The following is a 26,055-nucleotide window of genomic DNA, read 5'->3' on the forward strand; positions in this document are numbered from 1 at the left end:
CTTTGGTCTGGATGTTCATTGATATTCATAAAATCTGTCAACACATTCTTTTATTCGTAAAGGTCGGAATACACAGACTTTTCAGAAAATACAAATAAACTTTTTATATTTGGATGAACCGTAATAATTTTTACCAAAACTTAGATAAGGAAAACTCATAAAATGTACGTAATTTCTCGCATTTTTATGACACTGATAAACTGCAGCACTTAAAAATATCCGTCGATAGATGATAGAGTAATAAATTTAAAAAGAACGGTAATGTAAAAATATGAGTGAATCATCCGGGTTAAGCACCATTTCCGGTTACGCACCTTTATTAATATTTTATATCTGAATGTTTTTCACGATTATAAACGCTTCTATAACATTTAATTAATTTATCTCAATTTACTTAAAGCGGTAGGTAGTAGAAGTATCACTTCTGGGTAAGCAATTTAATTGAAATTTTATGTTTGAATTTTTATAACTTTGTTTTATGGATATATTTCGCCGTCAAATTAAATTTTAATAAAAATATTGTATATTTCAAGATTTGCAGATTTCTTTTTCCACTAAAAAAACAATATAAAACAGTAGAATTTAATATTAAAATTATCTGAATGCAAGAATCGAGTTTCTTCCGTTAAAAAATGTCCTTCACCACCATACTCTATTATTATTCCGTCGATAGTTTACGATCGTCGCCAACCAAATTTGTCCCACAATCACTATATTGATTTATCTCTGTGTGTCCGGAAAATCGCTTTTATGTCGCAAGAAACCCGGATATCGGTAGCAAGATATAAAGCTAACGTAGCTATACAAACGAATAAAATTAGATAAGATTTATATGTTTTACCACCGCAGTGTCAAGGAACGGTTTAGAGGGAGTAACATAAGGCAATCGTCCCATTAATTATTGATTGGTTACGACTCGCAACTTTGCATAAACCAGACATTTCTGTAAATATGTATATATCGGAAATCAATCTCCGTTAAATCGGAGAGTTGGGTTCCCCATGTAAAGATCATTTGTGCCAATTGTCTTGTTTATTGACTGCTGATGGTAATGCATTAATTGTTGGGTAGGAAGTTTAATTGTATACTATGCCGATAATGCAAATAACAGACTAAATATTCAATTTCCAACAAACTATTGATTACAAGCCATTCCATTTGTTTGAGTCCAATGTGGCACTACGGTATTCAGGTCTGAAGTTATGCCAGTGACTCAAACAGCAAGTTTATTCAAACATTCCACAATAAAATTCTACAAAATATGGTTATGGTATGTGTGAAATTCTGATAGACATAGAAAAGTTTGGATTCCAATTGTTAAGGGGAAAATTAAAAGGTTTATTGAAAAGCTTGAAGAAGACTTCACCTCAACGACAGAACAACTCTTCGTGCGTAATAACAAACCTAGAAGATATCAATGCATACATTCTAGTCAATAATTATATGGTTTTGCCAGCACATTAACGTTATTAAAGAAAAAAGATATATTTAATAACCTCAGTAAGAGTTGTCAGTTGACAGTGCAATTGGTGGCTAACACTAGCGGAGATTTCTTTCGACAGTGCTTTTAGCAATCCCACTACGTGCTGATTTCTCAAACAAATTATACTTTCTTCTGTCTATTGGTGTGTAACACAGCTATGAGTTGCACCATCTTTAAACGTTAAGCAATAAGCTAACAATATAATCAGCAACATAACTACTAATTACTACCGATTCGTGATTCATAAGAGAAGACTCGTTTGACAGTCCATCTATTTAAACCATCAGTATGTTTTAGCGGTGTTGTTTGCATCTATAACACCAAGATGGTTGAGGTATTTTCTTATAATAATAAATTGTGCTTTTGTAGGAAAATTCTGCATGGCCGTCCTACAGAATTCTCCACTATTATCAGCAATCTCTACTTTACGTAGTCATAACATGGTAACTAGTATAATATTTTGAAAGTTAGTATAATGACCATGTTTCCTATGGCGGAGATTCACGAAGACACGTGAGAGTCTGGATTCTGTTTAATGCGATAATGTCGATAATGTATGAAGTTTCAGAGCACCACACTACAGGAGATATACTTGATCATGTCTGATTATAGCCATGTAAAATCAATAAATTCCAAATCTCTGGCACTGGCCGATAGAGGCACTAAGTTTTTTCACTTTATATCTAGGTGTGATTTCCTGTATAATCTGCTGTTTTGAATAATTTCCTATATTTAAATTATTTTGACAAGCTCGGCGAATATCTAGCGAACAAAATTAACTTAAATCTGCATGTTAGGACTTAAAATACACTGTTCCACACAATTTAGAGAATGATAGCAAAATTGTCGGTGAAGCCAATAATGAAGATGTTGGTTTCTTATAAAGTTAAATTTGGCTAGCTATAGTGAGGTTCCACAAAAGTGGTGACAGTATACATAATGGACGACATCTTCTGGTAACAACTCTTGTAAGGGGAGCATTGCTCGTTGACAATTTAACGATTCTTTGTTTCAAAACGGTTTCTATCCAACTTCAAGATATGCCACAAATTTTTGCTACAAACGCCATCATAAAAAAACAAAACCTTATTTCATTAACTATATCATTTAACTACCTGGGTGCGTACAAAATGGTACACTAAAAGATATTTAAATTAGACTAATCAAATTTATGTGCATAAATCACAAACGAATAGTTGTGATTTTGGATTTAAGGCAGAGGATTCTAAATGTGCATCATTCCTTTGATTTTGAATTATTGTATGTATCGTCATGTTGTCGTTATCATTATCATCTTCAGATTTCATAGTTTCAGTGTTGTCTTTTACATAAAGTAATTCTGCTAAAATTGAAAAAATCTTCTGTTTCATACCTTCTTGGTTAACTTTCCGTGTCTTTTTTCCTCTGTCCTTCAATTCCTCTAGGTTTGGATGTCAAAACTGTGTGTTTACTTATTTGCTTTCAACGTTTCACTGGGTTTGATATTTTTGGAAGAGCAGATATTTCCAGAAATGATAATTTGATAGTCTTTTATTATTATTTGTTATTTGTTGTAGTATCATTTTTATTTTGTGTGACTTCTAGTTGATTCTTGTCTGCTAAGCAACTATTTTCAGATAAATTCTCCTCTTCAGGCGTACTCTTTTTCAGGGTGCGTATTTTCAAGTTCAATATTAGTGGTATATGCAGCCACAAAAAGATGGCCAGGAAAAATTTCAGGATCAAGTGGACTAATTCCTGTGTTTGAAAATCCGCTTAATGCATTTTCTATAGTTGCAGCCTTTCCATAGGCCTTAGAAAAAGCTCACTAACTTGGTAAACAGTAATAACACAGCAAACAGTTCAGGATTATATTTAACCAAATCCAGAAAAGTTGACATCAAGATGTTGCAATATGCAGAAAACACAAGGATGATGTTATTTTCTAGACAAAATGACAGCTTGTAAGACCTGTAGCAAACATGGCCATCCAACAATAGAAGAACCTTTTTCTCTGAAGATGATGAATGTGCATGCTTACAAAAATGCTTAAGCCACTGTAGATGTAAATGTGAGGTCATCCAACCAAACTCTTGATACATACCCAGGGATTCGATAGATGCTTTATTAAACAGGTCAACCTTTCTATTTTTCTAGCAAAAATCATTGTAGGGGAGACAACATTTCTTTCTGTACTCCTACAACTTATAACAGGTACATGTTGACCACGTTCAGCACTAGTCAAAAACCCAACTTGTTTTCAACCAGATGAAGCCATGATTTTTGAAGGCTTTTGAACAATGAATATTGTAAATTCCATCTCAAATATTTAGACACTTGAGGCTTATTAAACGTTTTAGCGCGTACTGCAAACATTCTGACCTGCAAAATCTTATGACCATTACTCGCAACATGCAAAAAAAATGTATTGTTAGTATCTTAGTACATTATAATTATTTGTATATCAAGGTCTTAAAGTTTTATCAAAGAGATTTATAAAACAGATGTTAAAAAAGTGCAAAAAGTGTATTCTTGCTACATAAATCCATGATTCTAATTATTAAAGCCGCGATTTGTTTAAACCATGAAATCATTTTCTAAATTAATAAATTTCAAACGTTTTATTAAAGTAATAAGAAAGCAAAGGTCTCGCTTCTGAGACCAGTTAGCATAATGACCATCGAGCGGTGGTAAATGAATTTAAGGAAGATGTCACGAATCCTACGGAACATTCACTGGCTGTTGGGTCGTTGGAATATTAACGATAACAACAAACTTGAACATTATTAATAAGAGGAGCTTAAACATTATCGACAAGAAGAGCAACCGTTTAGATTTTACATGTCATGTTTATTAACTTGAAAGTGTTTTATCATAACCGAGATAGATATGTCTTTGAAATCCATTGATGTTTTTTATAGTATTTAATGGGACATCAATAAACATATGAGAAAGTAGTCGAATCGAAGTGTATTAATGACTTAGATATTTTTTAAAAGTTTTCTGTTAATGTTTGAATTATTTTATTTCGTTTTTTCCAGAATGATTACCTTCAACAGGCGGTGACATCTTTACTGGAGCGTGAAATCGAGCCAACACCGGCCATTTTAACCTGTCTGTAAGTATTTCAAGCAGCAAGTTTCAAATACAAATAATTTGTACACCCTAAATCTTAATGAATCTTAATTAGCGTTCGTTTTCGGTCGTGGCGGATCGATTCGAGTCGTGAAAAGAGAAATTACAATCGGGGTTGGTTCCCGCTTATTCCCAGAGGGGCTTAATTAAAAAGTTTTCGAAATTGAGACGTAAAATGAGGTCGATGAAAATTAGCTTCCTTGACGAACTGTTGATGGTAAATCATAAATTGTATTAAGTCAATTCAAATTTTATGATACTCAAGTTAAATATTTTGATTGAAATGTAACGAAAAATAAAGATCGCGCCTGAATGAGCCCTGACAGATTTACTTCATCCCTCAAATCGGAAAACACACATGGTAAATAAAATTCACCCCTCGAGGGTTGGGAATATGCTTTGGGATTTACAAGGGAAACATTTACACGTCGTTCCAAAATATAGTCATAAGGTGGGATCTTTCTAAAAAAAATTTGGAAATTTCCAAAAACTAAATCCGATTATAACGCGGATTCGCGATTTTACATAAACTTACAAAAAGACCATCAAAAAAGACACTTACAAATTTCATCTTAATGTATTCTTCCTTTTAACGTTTCGCCGTAAATATTTGAAATCGCATATACAAGAAACCAATATCCGGATCGTAGTCGCCCCAAGGATAAAACTGCTGAATAATAAATCGATTCAAACCGTAAACAACGATGAGGGAAGAAAAACAAAATAAGCTTAAAAAGAATGAAATAACGTATTTCTAAATGATTTGAAGAGGTTGTTATTTTTATGTCTTAAAAAATCAGATTGGAATCTAACAGTGTTCAGATATGGTGATAATTACGACAGAAACGCGACCCGGAGGATCTTAAAAATGCCCGATATTTATCGATTTTGGTTCCCCACCTTCGAACGGCTGTATTAATGCCTCGAAGCGAACGACGACGACGACGTCGTCATCGGTTATCTCTCTGTAATTGCCCCAAATGTCGCCCCCGATCAACTTTCAGGGGGTTGGATTGGGTTCAAGAAGGTTCAATTTACAAGGATTTTAAATAATTTAAGAAATGAAGTTTAAATTGACTAAATGTATTAACACGATAAAAATTATTTCGTTTTAGATCTCAGCTACCAGAAGACGTTAACGATTGCAATAACTATGCGTATTTAGAAGATTTATGTGATGTCGTTGTTGATGACCCAGGTAAGAAATTTTAATACAATATAATGCTCAAATAGTTAAAGTTGTTCTCGAAATAATCAATAATTAAAGATCAAATTTGGTGACTAATGTATGGATGTGAATTATGAATAATTCATAGATGAGTAATTAATGTTGAACATGCGCGAGTTTATAGTCCAATAACATTTCCATAAATATGGTCGGGATGAATTTTTAAATTTGAGATTACAATTTGTTGTTTTTAGTTTGAATAAAATATTTAGATTTTCTCGGTATTGATTTTGAGGTATATACAGGTAACCATAACACGGAACCAAAAACTATAAGACGGGAAAATTAGAAATTTAAACTATATAAAAAAACTTCTTACTTGCTTAATATCAATTTATTCTGAACCGGTTTCGAGCTTAGCCCATCATCAACCGAATCTACGTAAAAGCAATTACATTATGATCATTTAAATATAATGAAAAACATAATAAAAGTATTCCAATCATAAACTTACTGTCAAATAGTTAAAAAGAAACCTACGACGTCATTAAAACAAAAATTATGAAAAGAATACATATTGAAATATATCAATCAATAATGATGTATGTTATTGTGAACAATTAAAGTTAAAAACACAGTGTATAAATAAAATTGTATAGATAAAATATTTTAAAACACTTTAAAAAGAACGAAACGCACGAAACAAAACTTGACATGAGAACGAGAAAATTAAGTAGCGATAAGTAATTTAAATCGCCAAGAAAATAAAGGATGACATGAACTCGTCTACAAGAATTTGTGGAGATGGTCTCAAACACAAGCCTTCGATTTGCATCGTAACAAACATTATTCCAAACGGAGACAATCAACAGTTTGTTAAAGAGGAACTATTTAATTCCATCCAAAAAGTTGAAGTTCTCCGTGATAGAGACAAAGAGATTCCAATCAGGTTTTGTGGATGGTTTATGTATTGCGTTACGGAATACAAGATGGGAAACGATTGGTTCGATGCAGAGTGTCAGCAAGGAGCTCATGGGAACGAAAAGAGAGTACACATATGAAAGAAGGAGGAATAACAACTGGAAATAATTGAGGTATACAACGAGCATGACAGTGAAATTCTACCACAAACTAAAGAGAACAAAACATACATTTAAACCAAAAATAACGGAATGTAGATACGAACAGGAAATATGGTTACTAATAAAAAAGAAATACTTAACATATAGGCAGACCTCTTCGAAGAACTCTTAAAAGGATCAGAAGAAGAGGAAAAAGTCCTTTCCTCCTCGCAGACAAAAAAAATATCGATCATACCATATGACTCCACCCATATGTACAAGAAGGTGCATATGCCATACTGAAAGACAAATTAGTCGAGGCAATGTCGCAGTTCACCTTCTCATCTGAAAGCAAGTGTTCTCTCCATGGTCATTTCAATCAATATTATTTCAAATACAAGTGCAGGTAGTTCAGAGGAAAATTATATTATTATGTGATATCGGTGCTATACAACGAGATGTATTTTGATTATAAAATCGTCCTCAGGCACGACTGCAACCGAAAAACTTAAATTAACTTAAAAATTAATAATAATAATAATGATATGCCTTTATTGAAAACCAGCAAGGTACAACTTAACAATACAACATAATAGAAAATAAAAATTTAATGTTGGTTTTCAAGGGACGAAGTTCAGACTGTTCTTACGAACGTCTGCTCTTCCACTTAATCCCTATTTCGAATACAAATACCAAATCACTAATAAACCAAAAAAAGAGAAAAGCAGCAATAACAAGAACAAAGGCAGAGCAAAGCGGAAGCACATTAGCACAAATCAGTGAAAAGTTGACGTTTAAAATATCTTTTAAATAAATTGAAAGATCTAGTACTAGTGATAATGGGTGTACTATTACAAGTCTTAGCAATCAAATAGGAGAAAGACCTTCGGGAAGCATGTCTCGGAAATGTTAAAACGTTTTTCCGTCGAATATTCACATTGTGAACATCTGTTCTATATGATAGTTTCTCAGCCAGATATGGCGGATACTTATAGTTAATTACTTTGAAGTACAACGAAGCACAGTGCAACTCACGTCTCTGTTGCATATTTAACCAACCGCTGCCCATAACGTATGTGATATATGATCATATTTCCATTTGCTATGGATCATCCTTAAACAACAATCTTGAAGTTTCTGTATCTGGCAGGCAGTCACCCTTATAAGATTAGGAGCACACAGCACGTCGCAGTAATTCATGCGACTCAGGACTAAATTTAATTGTTTATTCAGCACATGCCTATTCCCATAAATCAATCGCAACGCAGTATACACCCCCCGCAAACAGTTACGTACATGTTGCTCAAATCTCAACCTATAATCAATTAGCACACCCAAGTTTTTTTATAGTATCAGTTACAGGAAGAGAGCCACGCCCCCCACTAATACTGCATTATATATTTTGCTTTTTAAGGAATTTCTACCCATTTTTGAGCAAAACAGTCCCAGCAACGACTTTTGAGGGTTAAGATTCAAATTATGCTCTATACATAGGTTAGACAAAGCCCGTGTGTCCTCATTAAGTTGCTCGCACGCCTTTTTCACATCCAATAGGCGAAAATGCAAGTACAATTGCGTGTCATCCGCGTATAAGTGTATTTTACAATGTTTTAAAACAGTATGAATATCAGCAGTATCCAGAGCAAATAAGAGGGGACCCAAGACCGAGCCATGTGGTACACCCTGCGATATTTTCAATATCGTTGACAGAGAACCATCAAAGCGTACACGCTGCGATCGACCATGTAAATAAGAAGCAACCAACTGAATAGCAGAATTTGAAAATCCAAAGTAATGAAGTTTATTAATTAGTAATTTGTTCCATTCCCAGTGAATACACGCCGAGTCGCCTCCCCGTCCTTCGGAGGGGACGTTAAGCCGTCGGTCCCGGCAACCAGTCTAACATCTCTGGTTGTCGTCAGATACATGTGTAGTTGGAGGTTGTGAACGTAAAAACGGGTTGAAAGCGCGTCTGCGCTCTTTGAGCGGTACTCAGCCATGCACCCAAGTTTCTGGGCGTGGGAGTACCAGCCCGGCTTGGGGGTCGTCTTCAAATTGCTGGGCGTTGGAGTACCAGCCCGGCTGAAGGCGAGGCGAGAAGCGGTATCAGCCTGATCGGATGCCATTTTCGAACATCTTTCACTCCTCCAAATAGACCTACACATGGCCGAAGTAAACCGTGAGGATGTACAAAGGGACCGTTGGGGCCCAAGTACCAACCACAGGTGGTATAACTAATCTCACATGAAACTACATACATACATAATTAGTAATTTATGATTTATTGTATCGAACGCCTTTGAAAAATTCAAAACCAACAGTATTGTAGCTAGTCCGCGACTCTGAGCTGCGAATATATTGTCAGTGACCTCCATCAGGGCTGTAGAAGAACTATAACCCGGCCTAAACCCAGACTGGCGATTGGGTAATACGTTATTAATATCACAATGGCGACGAATTTGCTTAGCTAACACTTGTTCCAAAATTTTTGACATTGTTGGCAAAAGACTGATAGGTCTGAAATAAGGTATAGTTATTGTAGGCGATTTCTTTAGTAAAGGTATCACAGTAGATTGCTTCCAAATCCCAGGAAAAACCAATTGACGTATAGAAAAATATATGGTAGAACACATGGTAATAAAAATGGTAAACAAAATTTAATAATATCGATATTAATATGACCACAACCAACCACAGTAGTTTTTATGGAGTTAATTATTCCTAAAATACTTTCTTCACTCACATATGAAAAGATCATTTCCGAACAATCACTTCTAAAAACAGAAGTACCATAAAAATTCAGCAGCTCAGCGTCACACTGATTGGCCACAGTCACAACGCCAACAAAACAATCATTGAAGTCATCTGCAGTTACGCTAATGGACACAGGGTCACTACTGTGCTTATTGTCAATTTTTAAGCGCCAAAGCGTTCTTGAGTAATCCCGTGAGAAAGCATTTGCATAATACACCCTCTTTTCAGTCCTTACGGCATTTGTAGTTACATTTCGTAATATTTTGTATGATGTCCAATCAGTTGTCTTTTAATTCTTTTAAATTTATGAAAGGCATCATCTCTTATAGCCATCATTGATTTTATATTATCTGTCAACCATGGACTTGCCGGTTTGGTGAAACGTTTAGTCAGCAAGGGTGCATGCAAATCTACCAGTCAGGATACTATCATTCAAGTAATTTAGTTTATCATTTACATCAGACAAATAGTAAATATTTCTCCAAGGTATTGATTTTAAATCCGAATAAAATTACTGATAATTAATATTTTTGAGGTCTCGATATGTACGGTAAACTGCAAGCTTTTTACCAGTATCGTATATAATTTGACATGATATCAATTCATGGTCTGAAATATGCGGGACATGCAAAGTGCCTACATTGTTAATGAGATCTTTTTTCGAAACTAATAAAAGATCAAGAAATGACTGCGATGTGCAGGTAATTCTGGTGGGCTCATCAATTAATTGATACAACCGAACAGATGCTAGGAATGACTCAAGAAGCACCGATGATCCTGACCGAGAATTCAATAGATCAACATTTACATCCCCAACACACAACGTACAATCCGACGACGTTATGCATTCCGAGATTGAGTTCTTAAAGTTATTCATAAAGTTTGATAGATTATCACCTGGGGACCTGTAAACCACTCCAACCGCCAAGACCTGATCTTTTACTTTTATCCTTACCCAAATTATAAAATACTATATTATAAAATAATATAGATACCCACGCCACCCTCACGACCAACACGGTCCCTTCTCACAAGATCAAACCCTGGAATTCTTACAGCATCATCCGGAATTTCACTTTTTAGCCAAGTTTCAGGTACCGCTAGCACGTCATAATTCTGAGCATCAATTAAATCAACCAATAAACTCAATTTAGAGTGATCTCACATTTAAACGTGCAATTTTTAATATTTTAGTTTTACTGCCCGATGGCAAATTTATTCGTGCGTGTGCCCCCGCAACATCCGCCCCTGCCATTCACCAGTGCTAAATACTATTACTTACTATAAGGTCATTGCTTTTAGCTCTTAAGTTCGGAAGTATAAAACAATAACAACGGCAAAAATAAAGAAAAAAAAAAGAAAAATACAATAATAAAATAACCAAAAATAATAATAATAATAATCAACAATTATAACAATTGTCAATTAATGTAAACTTGCAAAAATGCAAAAAAAGAAACAATTGTATAGTGAGAACTTTAGTGATACATTCCTTTGTAGACTGAGCGATGGTTGATGCCAACACGATATTTTTTTCCCAAATTCCAGGAGATTGGATTCGTACGTGATAACATGTTTAACGGAATTATCTTTCACCATAATTCTTCCATCATACGTCCACACCTGCTGATTTCGAAATATTTCCGTTGATTTCTGATATAATTTGTAGCGTGTAGCAGTTAGGTCCTCAGTAATATAGATTTTTGTACCTTTTAACATCTTCTTGTTCCTCATGACCAGGTTTTTATCTCGATAGCTCAAGAATTTCACAATTAAATGTCTATTTTTACCTTTTCCGACTCTATGTGAGCGCTACTAATAGTGGTAATTTTCAGCGTTTCGTTGATAACCTTGAGAATAGTATCCCCTACATTCTCATAACTCTTAACAATTAAGGTGTTAATAATTTACCATCAAGGTATGTTAAGAGGTAAAATTCATAGCAATAAGTATTTAGTAACCATAAATTCATTCGTCCTAGACAATAATTATTAAATTCTATATAAAAAAGAGAAGCGATGTTATATAAAATTATACAAAATAAAATAAAATGAGAGGTTATACCTGACTTACTTGGCATGGTCTTTAAGAAAAATATAAAAATATAACCAATAGAATGTTTATTAAATTAGAAGATAAGGAAACAGGATCTAACAATATTGTACACTGAATTGATGAAAAAATTATACCACTCAAAATTAATATTAACAAAAACGACCGTGACATTAAAAACTTGAAATTTTGAGGGTCAAGCAGACGTAAAAGAGGAAATAACATTAAAGGCAACAAAGAAAACTACAAATTGTTCATAAAATAATTGCAGATTCTAATTTAAAACTTCCTAAAATAATGATAAATAAAGTGTGTAAATTTATTATTTGGAAAAGGGAAGCTTTTTAGAATTTAATTTAATTTTTGATGTATTTTAAAAAATATCTGTTGAAAAAATCCACTGATGTCATTCAATAGTGGTTTTTTTGGTATTATCTTTGTTGGAATGCTTAAAAAATTCTTCATATAGGTCATCTTCATCCATGGATTTGATTTGTTAACCTGTTTTAGTAGTATAATGTTTTCAATGTCTGCAGAGTGTTCATGTTCTTTTAGGTGTTTGAAGAAAGTAGATGAACCTCTCTCTCATTTTTGCCCGTTTGACCTATATAGCTCCCTTCACAATTCTTACAGGACATCTCATCTATTCCGCTCAATTCTAAGAAACCAAATCTATGTTTATTATTTAATAGTTGACCTGAAATTTTATTGCCTGACCTGAACGCAGGTGTAATGTTATATTTGTTTAAATTGTTTTTGAATTTAGTTTCTAGTATTGGATTATATGGTATAGCCAGATATTGAGTCGTAGACTTTACATTTGGATATATAAGTTTATTAATGAAATATTATATATTCATTCATATTAATTTTTTATATCAGTTAAACTAAAATCATTGTTTAGACCTATTATCAGTATTTTATATAATTTGTCTACAATATTTTTCTCTTCTAGAGGCATATTTAGCTTCTATTAAACATGAATCTAAAATTGGCATGTTATGACTTAAACAGTTAAAAGGAAATTTTGAGATGGTCACATTAGTGTAGGTCTTTTTTCTAAAAATATTAAATTTAAGACCTTCTTGATTGGGATCTCTTCCCATTTCCAAATCTAAAAAATGGAATTTTCTTTGGGGTTCAAGTTCCGAAGTAAATTCCAGTTTACATAAACTATTGAAGATGTGAAGTGCTACAAGCTGAAAATGATGAATATGTCATCAACGTATCTACCATAATAAAGGATGTCCTTGTTGATGAATTTGTGTTTATCGGTAAATAATTTCCTCTCAAATTGATTAACATATAGGTCGGCTATTATGTCCGATATAGAGGATCCCATTGGGAGCCGGTCTTTCATTCTAAATAACTCCCCGTCAAAGATAAAAAAGTTTTGTTCGCATATAATCTTTAATGTTTCTATAAAAGTAATAATATCTTGTACTTCTATATTATTTATTGAGTTGTCTTCTAGTAGTAATCTCTGTATAGTAATTAGCGACTCGCTGATGGGGACATTTGCGTACAAATTCTTTATATCAAATGATATAAGGCATGATTTGTTAGAAAGTTTAATATTTTTAGTTTTTTCTATTAGGTCTGAAGAGTTCTTTCAGTTTGCGATACAGGCAGTTTTGGACTTTACCGGCTATTCTACTTGTGGGCGTGTTAATATTACCTATAATGGGCCGTATGCTTTGTTCCTTTTTATGGAGTTTTATGAGGCATTTCATAACGGGGACCAAAGGATTCATAGTAATTGAATTATATGGTGTAATCCCAAATTTATTAAGTTATTAAGTATTATGATTGTTTATCTTTAACGAATTTTCTTAATTTATTATTAAAACTTTTAAAAATTTTATTATCTAAGAAAAAATCCTTTGTCTTTTGTAGGTATTGATCTTTTCTAAAATAATAAGCCAAGAATTTTTGTCTCCTAACGTTATTATTAATCTTTCTCTTTTGGTAGTGTTTTTGAGATTTGAAATTTGTTTAGAAGTAGAGAGGAGTTGTTGTTTTGTGTAACGAGTATTTTTGTTTATTATTATATCATTTCGACTATATTTTGTTCTCTGTTTTATTCTGTAGTGTTTTAAATTATCAATGATTTTATGGTTATCCGCGAAAATATCTTTTAATGTCTAAAGAATTTCTTAGTTGGGTTTCCATTTTTATGGCCAGATCAACGGGGTCAAGTCCTGAGGGAAACGAAAATTTATGTCCCAATTTAAATATATTTTCTTCGTCTTCCGAAAATTTGTAATTAGATAAATTGGCATAGCGTGGTCCAAAATGAATATTGTAGAAGAGATCAGATTGAATATTGACCTTCAAGACAGGGTTATCAACATCAAATCTCTTTATTGAGAAGCAAGGGTTCAAAATACCTCTCTCTATTTCAAGATTTTCCCTCCTTAATTTGTCTCTATTATTTAACCATAATTTATTACTGTCCATTCTTAAACATATTGGTGCCGACCCTGTTGCGCTGGATTTTTTCTCCAATTACCTTAAAGGTAGAATTCAATCTGTCTGTGTTGACGGTAACGTTTCGGGACCTTTGGAGATTGAGTCTGGGGTGCCGCAGGGCTCGGTATTGGGGCCCACCCTGTTTAAGATTTATACTATAAATTTTAATAGTTTTGTTGATTTTTATAAAATTCATTATTATGCTGATGACACTCAGATCTATCTGTCCTTCCCTGAAAGCCATTTTGAAGAAGGACTTAATGAGTTCAAGCGTGATCTGTTTAGTATTGTCAGTGGGGCTCGGGAATACTGTCTAAGAATTAATGAAAGGAAAACTCAAATGATCCTATTTGGTCCTACTAAATTGAAAAAAATCTTTATCGACAGATTCTATCACATTTCGCTGGGAAATGTGCCTCTTCCTCTGAGTGGGTCTGTTAGGAATCTTGGCCTAATTATTGATGAGTCACTAAACTTTAGGGAACATGTTAATATGCTGTTGAAGCGGGCTTATGGCTCTCTGAGATTGATTTTCAGTAATCGACATTGCCCTGATAATTCTGTTAAAAAACTGTTTTGTGACTCTCTCGTCTTATCACATTTTAATTATTGTGATAACATTGATGATTCATTTATTGACTCCCGCCATCAACAGAAAATTCAAAAGCTCCAGAATTCCTGTGTCCGGCTGATCTTTGGGTTAAGAAAGTACGATCATGTCTCTTTTGCTTTTAAGAAACTTAAATGGATGAATATGAAGTCGCGTCGGTGTGTTCACAAAGCATGTTTTTATTATAAGATTATTACGGAGCGGAGCTCCCCTTATCTATTCGACAGAATTAACTTTAGAACGGACGTACACAATGTCAATATCCGGTTCAGGGGTAGGTTAACTCCTCCTTCCCATCGTTTGGAATTTTTTAAGAGATGCTTCTCATATCAAATTACATCTGTTTATAATAATCTTTCTAAACATTTAGTGGGTCTACCCTTGAACCGATTTAAGAAATCTTTGCGGGACTGGGTTTTGGGTGTGTGACTGTGGGCTTGTGCTTGGTGGCCTCGGGGGATGAGATTCTTGTATGATATCATTTGGACACTCTATAGTATAGTATGTGTGGCTAACTATTGTGCATGTTCGACATTAGCCTATGACGGTGCTCAGTTGTCATTGAATTTTTTTTTTAGTTTATTATTGTTTTTGATTTGGGTTTGAGTGGTAGAACAGGTGTTACCTGAACTTCGCCTAAATTCAGGCTTTAATGTATTTTATTTTACTTTAGCATGTACTTATCATTTTCTTTACCTTTGTATATGTATAATATTTTTTTCTTTTTAAGTTTGTACTTGATGAAGCCTGAATAAAGTTATTATTATTATTATTATTATTATTACTTCCCCTTCCCTTATTTCTATTATATTGTGCCCTGTGAGCAAAACTGTCAACGGTATGATTATTTTTGCCTCTATCTAATAAATTTTTTACATTTTTAATACATTTACAGAAGCTATTGTTATTACAGGTGCATTTACTCTTAAAATCTTTGTTAAGGTTATTAGCTTTTAATCGATTAAACCTATCTGAGTTAACTGTATCTTTAATTAACCTAGTCATTTTATTATCCTTGCCTACTCTATCTTTGATTGTTTTACAAAATGCTTCTTCTTGAAACTTACATAACAGTTCGTCATATTCTATAAAATGAACAGGAACACCTATAGTATACAATATAGGAATTTCAATACAGAATGATGTTCATCTTATAACTTGTAGAGCTGTCTCAACCTTTTTCTTATGAGTCTTCTTTCTAGATCCATTTTGTAGCCTTTGAAGTTTGATGGTATTTTAATTTTGAATGATTACTTCGTTATCGATGGCACTATGTAGGAACTTGATGTTATCTTCATTTTTTATCCTTTTCAGAATGGTACCTTTTAATGCTCCAAACATAAAAACATTTAGACCTATTTTCAGTATTTTATATATTTCGTCTACAATATTATTCTCTTCTAGAGGCATATTTAGCATTCTATTAAACATGAAAATAAAATTGGCGTGTTTATGACTTAAACAGTTAAAAGAGAATTTTGAGATGGTCACATCAGTGTAGGTCTTTTTTCTAAAAATATTAAATTTATTCTCTTCCTATTACCAAATCTAAAAAATTTAATTTGGACTATTTTATAATCGAAATACACCTCGATTTCACATAATAATATAATTTTCATCTAAACTACCTGCACTTTTATTTGATCTAACCTTCTCATCTGGTAGCATTGATATTTTTAACTCTCAGGAAAGTTTCATGTAAAGTCATAATTTATAAGACATAGAGATCGATCCGGACATCTGGAACAATATTCAATAAGTTAACGCAGATCCTGGCATTCACCGACGGCATAGATATTACAGCAAGAACACAAAACGAGATGAAGGTGGCCTTTACAAGGTTGAAAACAGAGACGAAGAAAATGGGCTTAAAGATAAATTTTGGAAAGACCAAACATATGGTGGAAAAAGCTGGTGGTGAAAATATGGCAGATCATATGGAAGTTTGGGATGACTAGATAGACACTGTTAGCGATTACGTATGCTTGGAATCCCTGATGAAAAATAAAAATTCTGCGGAGACATAAAGAAGAGCATAACCTAAACCAATAAACGCTTCCATGGACTTAAAAACAACTTCACATGTAACCAAGAAAAATCAAATTAGTTCTACATAAGACATTAGTACGATCAATACTTACCTATAGGCGCTAAGAAGATTCGATAGGAAAATCTTTAAAAGAATATATGGGGCTGTTAATGACAATGATGTCTGGCGGCGGTGTTACAACTTCGAGTTGTATCTCCTATATTACGAACCAGAAATAGTTCAATTTTTCAAAGTTCAAAGGTTGAGATGGATTGACCATGTAGCCCAGCATGAACATAAAAAGTACCACATGAATTATCTTTATTCTTTGATTTGTCTATGACTTGTGAGTATAAGATTGGTTGGAAGGCGGAAGAGACGATTTCTGGACGATGTGGAGGAGGACCTAAGATGACTGAAGGGCGGAGATAGGAGACGACTGGCTAAGGAGAGACTAGTAAATGCATTCCGTAATAAATAGTGATCCACGTTTTATTAATAACATTGTCTGGAGTGATAAATCACTCATAACCTGCATGAATGTATAATTTAATACGCTAAAGGTTTCATCAAACTTAAGGCTGGATTTAAAAAAAAATTCTACGGCAGTTTGCTACATTTGTTTATGAAAACGAATATAAAACATACGCATTTATGCCAGCAATATTTAACAAATTAAACATCACACATGGCCATTTTTTAGTAATGCGAGTAACCGTCTAACTGGCTCACACTTTATCTACAGTGTCAACTCCACCTTTTGGCGATGGTTTTTTCGTCATTGTGCATCGTGGAAAGGCGAGGAACGGCTTCATTTTCGTGTGGTACATAAGAAATCAACATTTTATTTGTTTGAAATCCAAATCTAGAATAAATCATCTAGAATAAAAGTGTCATGGCGCAGAATGGTTCAACATTGTCCGATCTCGCCGGTAAAACTTGCAAAAGATGCAATAAAATTGCTCTGACGGGTCTTAAGTGTATTAATTGCGGTGTAGTGTCGCATCATAGTTGCGTAAAACATTTAAAAACCGTTAAAATAATTAACGAAACAACAATAGCCTGTTGTGACGGTGTAATCGAACCGGTAAAAACTGACGAGGAACTTGAATTATCGTTCGGGAGTGCGGTGGATGTGCATGAGGAAAATAACTTAAAGGACTTAACGCACCTAAAAGAACTTCTGAAACACAAAGATATTATAATAACTGATCTACGTGAATATATTGATTCACTTAAGAAACAGATATCTTTATTAAATATACTCGTAAATAACAAGACGCCGGCTTAGAAAAACCTGTCTCACATTGACAAACAACAACAGGGCGATAACCCCACAGATGTGAATGTGAACGTGCCGTATGATTTAAAAAACAAAAAAACGTCAACAAAGATAGAATCCAACCTTTTGGGAAAGGATTCGATCCAAACAAGTAAGAAAGGAGGAAAAAATAGTGAAGTGAGGGTAAATAGTTCTAAGAGCGCCAAAACTTCGGATAACGTGAAGAAGGCTTCCGCATCAGAATCCACAGCTTCAGCAACCAGTAATAATCACGGAAAAAAGAAGAATTTTAGTAAACGTAAGAATTCAGCACGCATCACTGGTACTGCCGAGGTAACAGACAACGAAATTATTAAGGCAGCAGAAAAAAAAGCCTGGCTCTATGTAGGAAAGCTAAGCAAGGAAACCACAGCAGAAAAATTACGACAATACCTCACGGCCCGAGTTCCACTTGAATCTGTTATAATTGACGAAATTCCGAAAGGCAACGGAAACGAAAGTCTGGCAAAGTCCTTTAAAGTAGGTTTTGACTTTCACCTACTTGACGATCTTACAAAACACGATCTCTGGCCGAAAGGTGTAGTAGTCAAACCCTTTCGTTTTTTTCGAGGGCAACGAAAGAACCAATAAACACTGGTTAGTAGTCATGAATATCAATACTCAATCATTAAATAATAAAATTGATGCGTTTGAAACAGTGCTAAATGAGCACAGAGTAGATGTAGCGTGTGTCACCGAGCACTGGTTACATGCAGAAAAGGTTATCGCCACAAATACTCATAAATGGGCTTCACTGTACTGTAGAACACACAAAAGAGGCGGGGGCGTGGGTATTCTGCTGAGAACCGGTATAAAATACAAGGAACTGAGGTATGTTAAAGACAAAAGTATTGAACAGCACATTGAGGCGTCAGCAGTTGAATTAACAGGCAGGAAGATGATAATCCTGTCCATCTATAGGTCTCCTGACGGCGACATAAATACCTATCTAAGTGCCTTAAACGAGATCCTAACTCACATTGATGAAAATTATCCAAACTATAAACTTATAGTATCAGGAGACTTCAATATCAATTTTCTGCATGAAAGTGTCAATAAAGCCGACCTATTAGAATTGATGAGGGAATTTGGACTGCAACAAACGTTTGACTCACCCTCTAGAGTGAATAGAAAAACTAGTAGTTGTATTGATAATATATTTTGTAACCTAAATAACAATTGTCTAAGAAACACCACGATGCAGCTGCACATCGGTGACCACTACGGACAAATACTGATGATAACCAACAAAGATCTAAAAAAGGAAAAAACACAGAAAATTAAAAAAAGAATTTATAACGATAAGAACACTCACTTTTTTAAAATCGCTCTTTCCACAGTGGATTGGCAGCCTCTCCAAAAATCCGAGAACGCAGGTGAGTTGTATGATGTTTTTCATAATATATTCTGTGCAGTCTTCGATGATTGTTTCCCGTTTGCCTATAAGAAAAAACGGAATACTAAGTTTAAAACAATTTATATGTCTAAGGAGACTAGAAATCAAAGGGACACACTAGATCTTTTGAGGTGGCTAGCCTCTGTAACTAGGTCCAGAGAATCCTACGACAAATATGCTCAATGTAAACAAAAGTACTTTGATCTCTTAGAGAGCGAAAAGAAAAAACACTACACGAGAAACATTTTAACGGCCGATAATAAACAAAAAAAGATGTGGGAGGTTATTAATAAGGAACGATCCTATCATCATGCACAAAAAGAAGTAGGAACGAATTTAACTGCACAAAACTTTAGTAACTACTACGCTGAAGAAGTTGAAAAACTGGTAAAGGGTTTGAATCCGACAACGACGAGTTCCAACGTTTACGTAAAGAATACAGCAAGAATTTTTTCAAAAAGTCTTTACTTTAGTCCCTGTACCAAAGACGAGATAACAAATATAATTAATCATTTAAAAACCAAAAAGAGCGAAGATGTCTATGGACATTCAACAGCTGTTGTAAAGAAAGTTGCGAATGAAATCTCTGAACCGCTTTGTATGGTTTTAAACAAATGTATTGAAGAGGGAGTTTTTCCCGAAAGGATGAAACAGGCCAGGATCGTTCCAATTTACAAAAAAGGAGATGACAACGATTGCTCAAATTACAGACCGATTGCCCTCCTTCCAGTGTTTTCGAAAATCTTCGAAGAAGTAATAAAACGCCGACTAATCAGCTACTTACAAAAAAATAAAATATTTGACGACAGCCAACATGGTTACAGGACCGGAAGATCGACGATCACAGCTGTTACCAGAATGATACGCGATGTCACGGAAGCTCATGACAATCGAGAAAGCGTGGCAATGACCTGTTACGACCTCACCAAAGCTTTTGATACGGTGGACCATAATCTATTACTGGATAAGCTCGCCTTTTACGGCGTACGGGGATCAACACTAAGTCTAATGAAATCGTATCTGAGTAACAGAACACAATATGTCGCTTGGAATGGTTCAATATCCGATGTGAAAAACAATAGATACGGTGTACCCCAAGGATCAATCCTGGGACCGATCTTATTTATACTGTATATGAACGATCTTCCTCGAAACATAAAAAACTCAGAAACGTATCTATATGCGGATGATACGTCGTTCGTAGTAAAAGGGAAAACGAGAGAAGAAACACAATTGAGAACTAACGATGTCTTAGAAGACGCGTCTGATTGGTTGCGAGCGAACAAGCTCATCCTCAATGAACAAAAGAATCAAAAAATTAACTTTCTCACGAAAGGAAACTATAACGTGGTGAACTTTCTTGGCTTGAAGTTGAACAATCGTCTCACCTGGGATGACCATGTGAGTGCCCTTTGTAGAAGACTCGCGAGTGCAGTTTTTATGGTGCGAAGATTGGTGAAGTGTACCGAACCTGAAGTAGTAAGAACAGCATATTTCTCTTGTTTTCATGCAGTGGCCTCATATGGCATCTCCATTTGGGGTTCGGGTCCGGGAATCAACAGGGTGTTTAAGCTACAAAAGAGTTGTATCCGCGCTTTGTGTAATCTAAAAAATTTAGAATCATGTAAAGAACATTTAAAAAAAATTGATATACTTACCGTGCCCTGCATGTACATACTTACCTGTGTCCGTACATCACGAATATAATACGCGACAAAAAGACTCTATAAGGGTTCCGTATCACCGTCTTAAGGTGACCCAGCAAGGTGTGGACTACCAGGGTACAAAACTTTATAACAAACTACCGGATTACATAAAGAACATGAACACCGCGCGTTTTAAAAATCGTGTTAAACATTTTTTGGTGTCTGAGGCCTTTTACTCGGTAGAAGAATTCCTAAGTAATGTCCACCATATGACCGAACTGTATTAGTTAAGTTACTGTTTTAGATACTCATTGTTGAAGTATACATATATATTTTGTATGACGTCTGCCAAAAACTTTTTTTTGACATATAAATAAACATTAAACATTAAACATTAAATAATGTCGAATGAATGACTCGACTTTGATTTGGTAAGAATTTTGATGGGATTTTTCACTTGTTCTTTTTTATTGTTCCAGTCAGTGTTAAGTTCTTGTATAGTAGATAATCTGCTAGAGCAATGCTAGTTTATTCGTTCAACTAATCTCTTTACCTTATACGGACCATCTGGTTGCTTACGATAATGTCTAAAAATTATCGTAAAATTGAGAACGCGTCCAATCGAAAAATATTGAACCTTTGAATATATTGAATATTTCTATAAACTCATGAAAAACCGAAAAATTTGAAATATAGAAAAAATTAAGAAAAAAAGTATCGATTCTGACAAAATTGTCATTACGGACCTGTATTTTTCAGAAACATGCAAACAAGCCGAAACCTATAATACTAAACTGAAACTAGAACTAACACTAGAAACTTCAGAGACTTCTTCAGAAACTGGTTCGAAGTGAACTTCGAACCACTTGGTTGCAAGGTTGCAACATGGCATCCGAAACGTCAAATTTTTTCTTAAAACACGCACGGCAAAACCCGAAAACTTCTAGTGTTAGTTTTAGTTCAATTAACACCGGCCATCAAAGCCTTCGTACTTCTGTTTATAATACATTTATAATCTCTAAATACATCCCATACTATAAATGCGGCTTTATAAATCAGCAATTAATGTGTACATTTCTTGCCTTTTATACCTTTCTTTGTCATAAAGACAACATACTTTTTTTAAATTTTTTTTTATTATGTCAAAAATACATAGTTACACGAATATTTTAGCATTAAATCCATTTAAATGCACAATATAAGGAGATGTATTATAATAACGAAAACTATCATACATTTTATGACAGCGGCCCCGCTCGAAGATTAAGAACAAGTGTTTCAAGTTTTCCCATTGAAGAGGCCTCAATATAATTTGATTCTAGATTTATATTGGAGAACACGCAAGGAATTGTGAACGAGGAAACATCTTGCAAAAAACGATGTTTATTAAACCATAACCAAATCTTTTTCGTCTCTGTAAAATAGAGTAGCTCGTAGACTATTTATATTTCGCGATAGAAAAAATTTCGAATTTTGTTGTACTTTTACTGGTTTATTTATATTTTTGTTGTCTAACTAGTTTCGGCAAAAGCCATCATCAGAGACAAAAGTCATTGTATCTTACAGGAAATTAACATCGAAAATATAAAGATGGTCAGACCATCTTGTAACATCTACCACAAAAGATGTCCATGCGGAGTTAAATCTTTAAAGTTTTGTAAAAGAATTTTTACAAGTATTTTAAGTAAATTTTGTGACAGTAATAATTTTAATTTATTCACCGCTTTATATTATAATGGATATTAACTTCAATTTCAACCTAATATTTATATTTCAATTTTATTTTGTAATTTCATTTACTTTAAGTATCACCGGACGACATTAAGTTCACTTTACTGTAGAACTTGAGCATAATACAGTCCACTAAGCCATCTGTTTTTGCACGACAGTAAGACCAACAAACGTTTGCCGAGATACAATTTATGTCGTAGGAAGGCTAACTACACACATACCTAAATTTATATTCAGCACTAGAAGAATAAACTGATTTCACCACCAAAGAATAGTGATAAATATAAAAAATCCGAAGAATGAAATTTATTTGTTCTCAATTACCGGTTTCGGAAAAAGTTTCCGTCATCAGGTTGTTGCTACAAAACATGAGTCAAATTTTTTTTAATTTACAAAAACATAAACATGAGATAATTGTTTACCGTCAATTAATAGCGGCTGCGTGGTATAATAATTTCGGATGTTAAGATTTCCCACTTTTGAATTTCTCTCAGCATTGCAAATATAATAATAATAATAATTAGGGCACGGAACTTTTGTAACAAAACGATACGATTCTCCCCCTCCACTTGTTCTTTGCGGAAAATTTCATACAAAAGTTGTTCTAAATTAAATTCTAAAACGATTTTCTCAATAAAAAATATATAAAAGTATACAGGGTGTATCTGAATGACTGCAACAAACTTCAAGGGGTGATTGTTTAGTGAATTTTAAGGGTACTTTGATATATGAACCATGGGCGACTTCGGCTCCCCTGAGGAGCTACACCCCTCTAAAAACGGCGGAAAATTTTGGTTTAATTTTTTTTTCTCAAAAACCATAAACGTTAGGAAAATGAAATTTGGGGAATATGTTTAACTCATAATAGGGCACGTTTTGACCCTATTTGTACTTTCAACCTACCCTTCTAAACTACTAAATGTTACCATCCCCATTCAATTTATGCCGAGATTTTTTTTATGAAAATGATAAATACATTGGAAAAATTTCAGTTAGATAGATAAAACTATTCTAAAACTTTTTTGTCTCTCTGATGTTCTTCGAAAATTTAATAATTTCTGAGAAAAAAATAATTAAGCAAACACTAACGGTTAAGCTGTAGGGTTGTTAATCGAAAGTTGGAATGAATTTTTAATGAAAAGATCTTAGTACGCTTTGCAGTCATTGTCATAAATATTTTTGACGTTTAAATGGTTCAAATGGTTAAATGGTTAAGTGGTTCTTGCTATTATTATTGTTTTATTTAAAATTTGGAAACGTCGAGTGAACGAGCGTAAATGCAATAGAACTTTATTTAACAATTAATTTGAAAAACAATAATAACAGTAAGAAAAAACTGACATTTAAACGTCAAAAATATTTCTGACAAAGATTGCAAAGCCTACTAAGATTTTTTCATTAATAATTCATTCCAACTTTTTTTCTCAAAAATTAGTCGTTTTTGGAAAAATTTTAGAGAGACAAAAAAGTTTTAGGATACTTTCATCTACCTAGGTAATATTTTTTTAATGTATTTATCATCTGCATAAAAAAAAATATTAGCAAAAATGTAAAGGGAGTAGTTACGTTTAGTAATTTAGAAGGGTAGGTTTAAAGTACAAATAGGATCAGAACGTGCCCTATTATAAGCTAAACATATTCCCCAAATTTCATTTTCCTAGCGTTTATGGTTTTTGAGAAAAAGAAATTAAACCAAAATTTTCCGCCATTTTTGGAGGGGTGTAGCTCCTTAGGGGAGCCGAAGTCGCCCATGGTTCATATATCAAAGTACCCTTCAAATTCACTAAAGAATCACCCCTTGAAGTTTGTTGCAGTCATTCAGATACACCCTGTATAATATTTTTTTTGAGGTTATGTTCTTAATTATTGATCAAATCAAAAATTTTTATTCACAATATTTGTTTAGAATTACTTCAGGAACAGTGTTTGTTAATACAATTTTTTGCTAACTTGAAATTTTAATTTCCCTCTGAATAGTATGCTATCAAAATTAATTATCTCAATAATTATTGTTTTTATCAAAAAATGTTTTAAATAAAATTTGTTTCAATTTCGATTCTGAATCAATTGTCTTAAGAAAACATTTTTACATCTCTATTAATTAAGCATCTAAGTATAATTATGTAGAAAAACGGAAAAATTATTATTTTGAGGTTATCTCCTTAATTATTGATTAAATTAAAAAAAAATGTTGACAAAGTTTGTTTAGAATTGTTTCAGGAACAATTTTTGTTAACACAATTTTTTTCTAACTTGAAATTTTAATTTCCCACTGAACAGAATGCTGTGCTTTTATCAAGATTTTCTGAGAACGAGTGGAGGGGAATCGTATCGTTTTGTTACAAAAGTTCCGTGCCCTAATAATAATATAATATAATAATTTTTAACATAAATTTAACGCGTAAATTTATCCTTACATTTTCTTGTAAATTTAACAATGCCGAGAGAAATTCAAAAGTGGGAAATCTTAACATCCGAAATTATTATACCACGCAGCCGCTATTAATTGACGGTAAACAGTTATCTCATGTTTATGTTTTTGTAAATTAAAAAAATTTTTACTCATGTTTTGTAGCAACAACCTGATGACGGAAACTTTTTCCGAAACCGGTAGTTGAGAACAAATAAATTTTATTCTTCGGAATTTTAATTTTTTTTTATATTTAACATTACTGACCGAAGTCAACAATGGAGTCCTTCATCAAACAAAGAATAGTGAATCTAGTTAGAAATCTAAAAAATACTTACAAGTAAAAGGTCTTGAAAAAGAAAACGATTTTTGTAAAAAAGAGAAAGGAAAGAAAAGTTAGTCTGCATTATCAATCAACACTGAGTTTTTTGTGGACTGATCTTTAGAATAGTTCAAATAATATAAATGGTATTTACATAGCAAAATGATATATGATCATATTATTAAGTGGATTTGTACACATCAAAGTGAAAGATATTTCTTAACGATACGCACTCGGATGCCGCAACTGAGAAAGAAAACTATAGATAACCAACGCGCTATAGTTCTCTCAACAGACTCATGACACACATTCAGACACACAAACAAACCCATAACACACTTAATGACCTGCTACCTGTTGGCCGCACTCCACGAAACCACGGATGATGAATTCAGATCATAATCCGGAAGGGTCACAAAAGACAGAAGACTCCTCCGGTGAAACTGTACAGAGGAAAATCTAAGCTCACCAAGCTCATCTCTGGGT

The 26,055-nt window shown here is 33.6% G+C and overlaps 1 protein-coding gene and 1 long non-coding RNA gene across 2 annotated transcripts in view; one reads left to right on the plus strand and one right to left on the minus strand.

Moving 5' to 3' along the window:
• The first annotated feature begins 2,081 nt into the window (after nucleotides 1–2,081).
• The window catches only part of LOC111413112 (guanylate cyclase 1 soluble subunit alpha 2), a 32,176-nt gene continuing 8,202 nt past the window's right edge, over nucleotides 2,082–26,055 (plus strand). The window contains exons 1-3 of the mRNA XM_071199974.1: nucleotides 2,082–2,099; nucleotides 4,504–4,580; nucleotides 5,713–5,795. Of these exons, the coding sequence (XP_071056075.1) occupies nucleotides 2,082–2,099; nucleotides 4,504–4,580; nucleotides 5,713–5,795 (178 nt within the window). The remainder of the gene's footprint in view (nucleotides 2,100–4,503; nucleotides 4,581–5,712; nucleotides 5,796–26,055) is intronic.
• Nucleotides 17,714–21,141, minus strand: LOC111413478 (uncharacterized). The gene is made up of 3 exons (XR_002706180.2): nucleotides 20,849–21,141; nucleotides 19,380–19,504; nucleotides 17,714–19,319 (listed from the first exon to the last, which is right to left on the minus strand). It is a non-coding gene; the product is annotated as an uncharacterized lncRNA (long non-coding RNA).

Source organism: Onthophagus taurus, chromosome 11 (assembly GCF_036711975.1).
Source record: "Onthophagus taurus isolate NC chromosome 11, IU_Otau_3.0, whole genome shotgun sequence".
Taxonomy (NCBI): domain Eukaryota; kingdom Metazoa; phylum Arthropoda; class Insecta; order Coleoptera; family Scarabaeidae; genus Onthophagus; species Onthophagus taurus.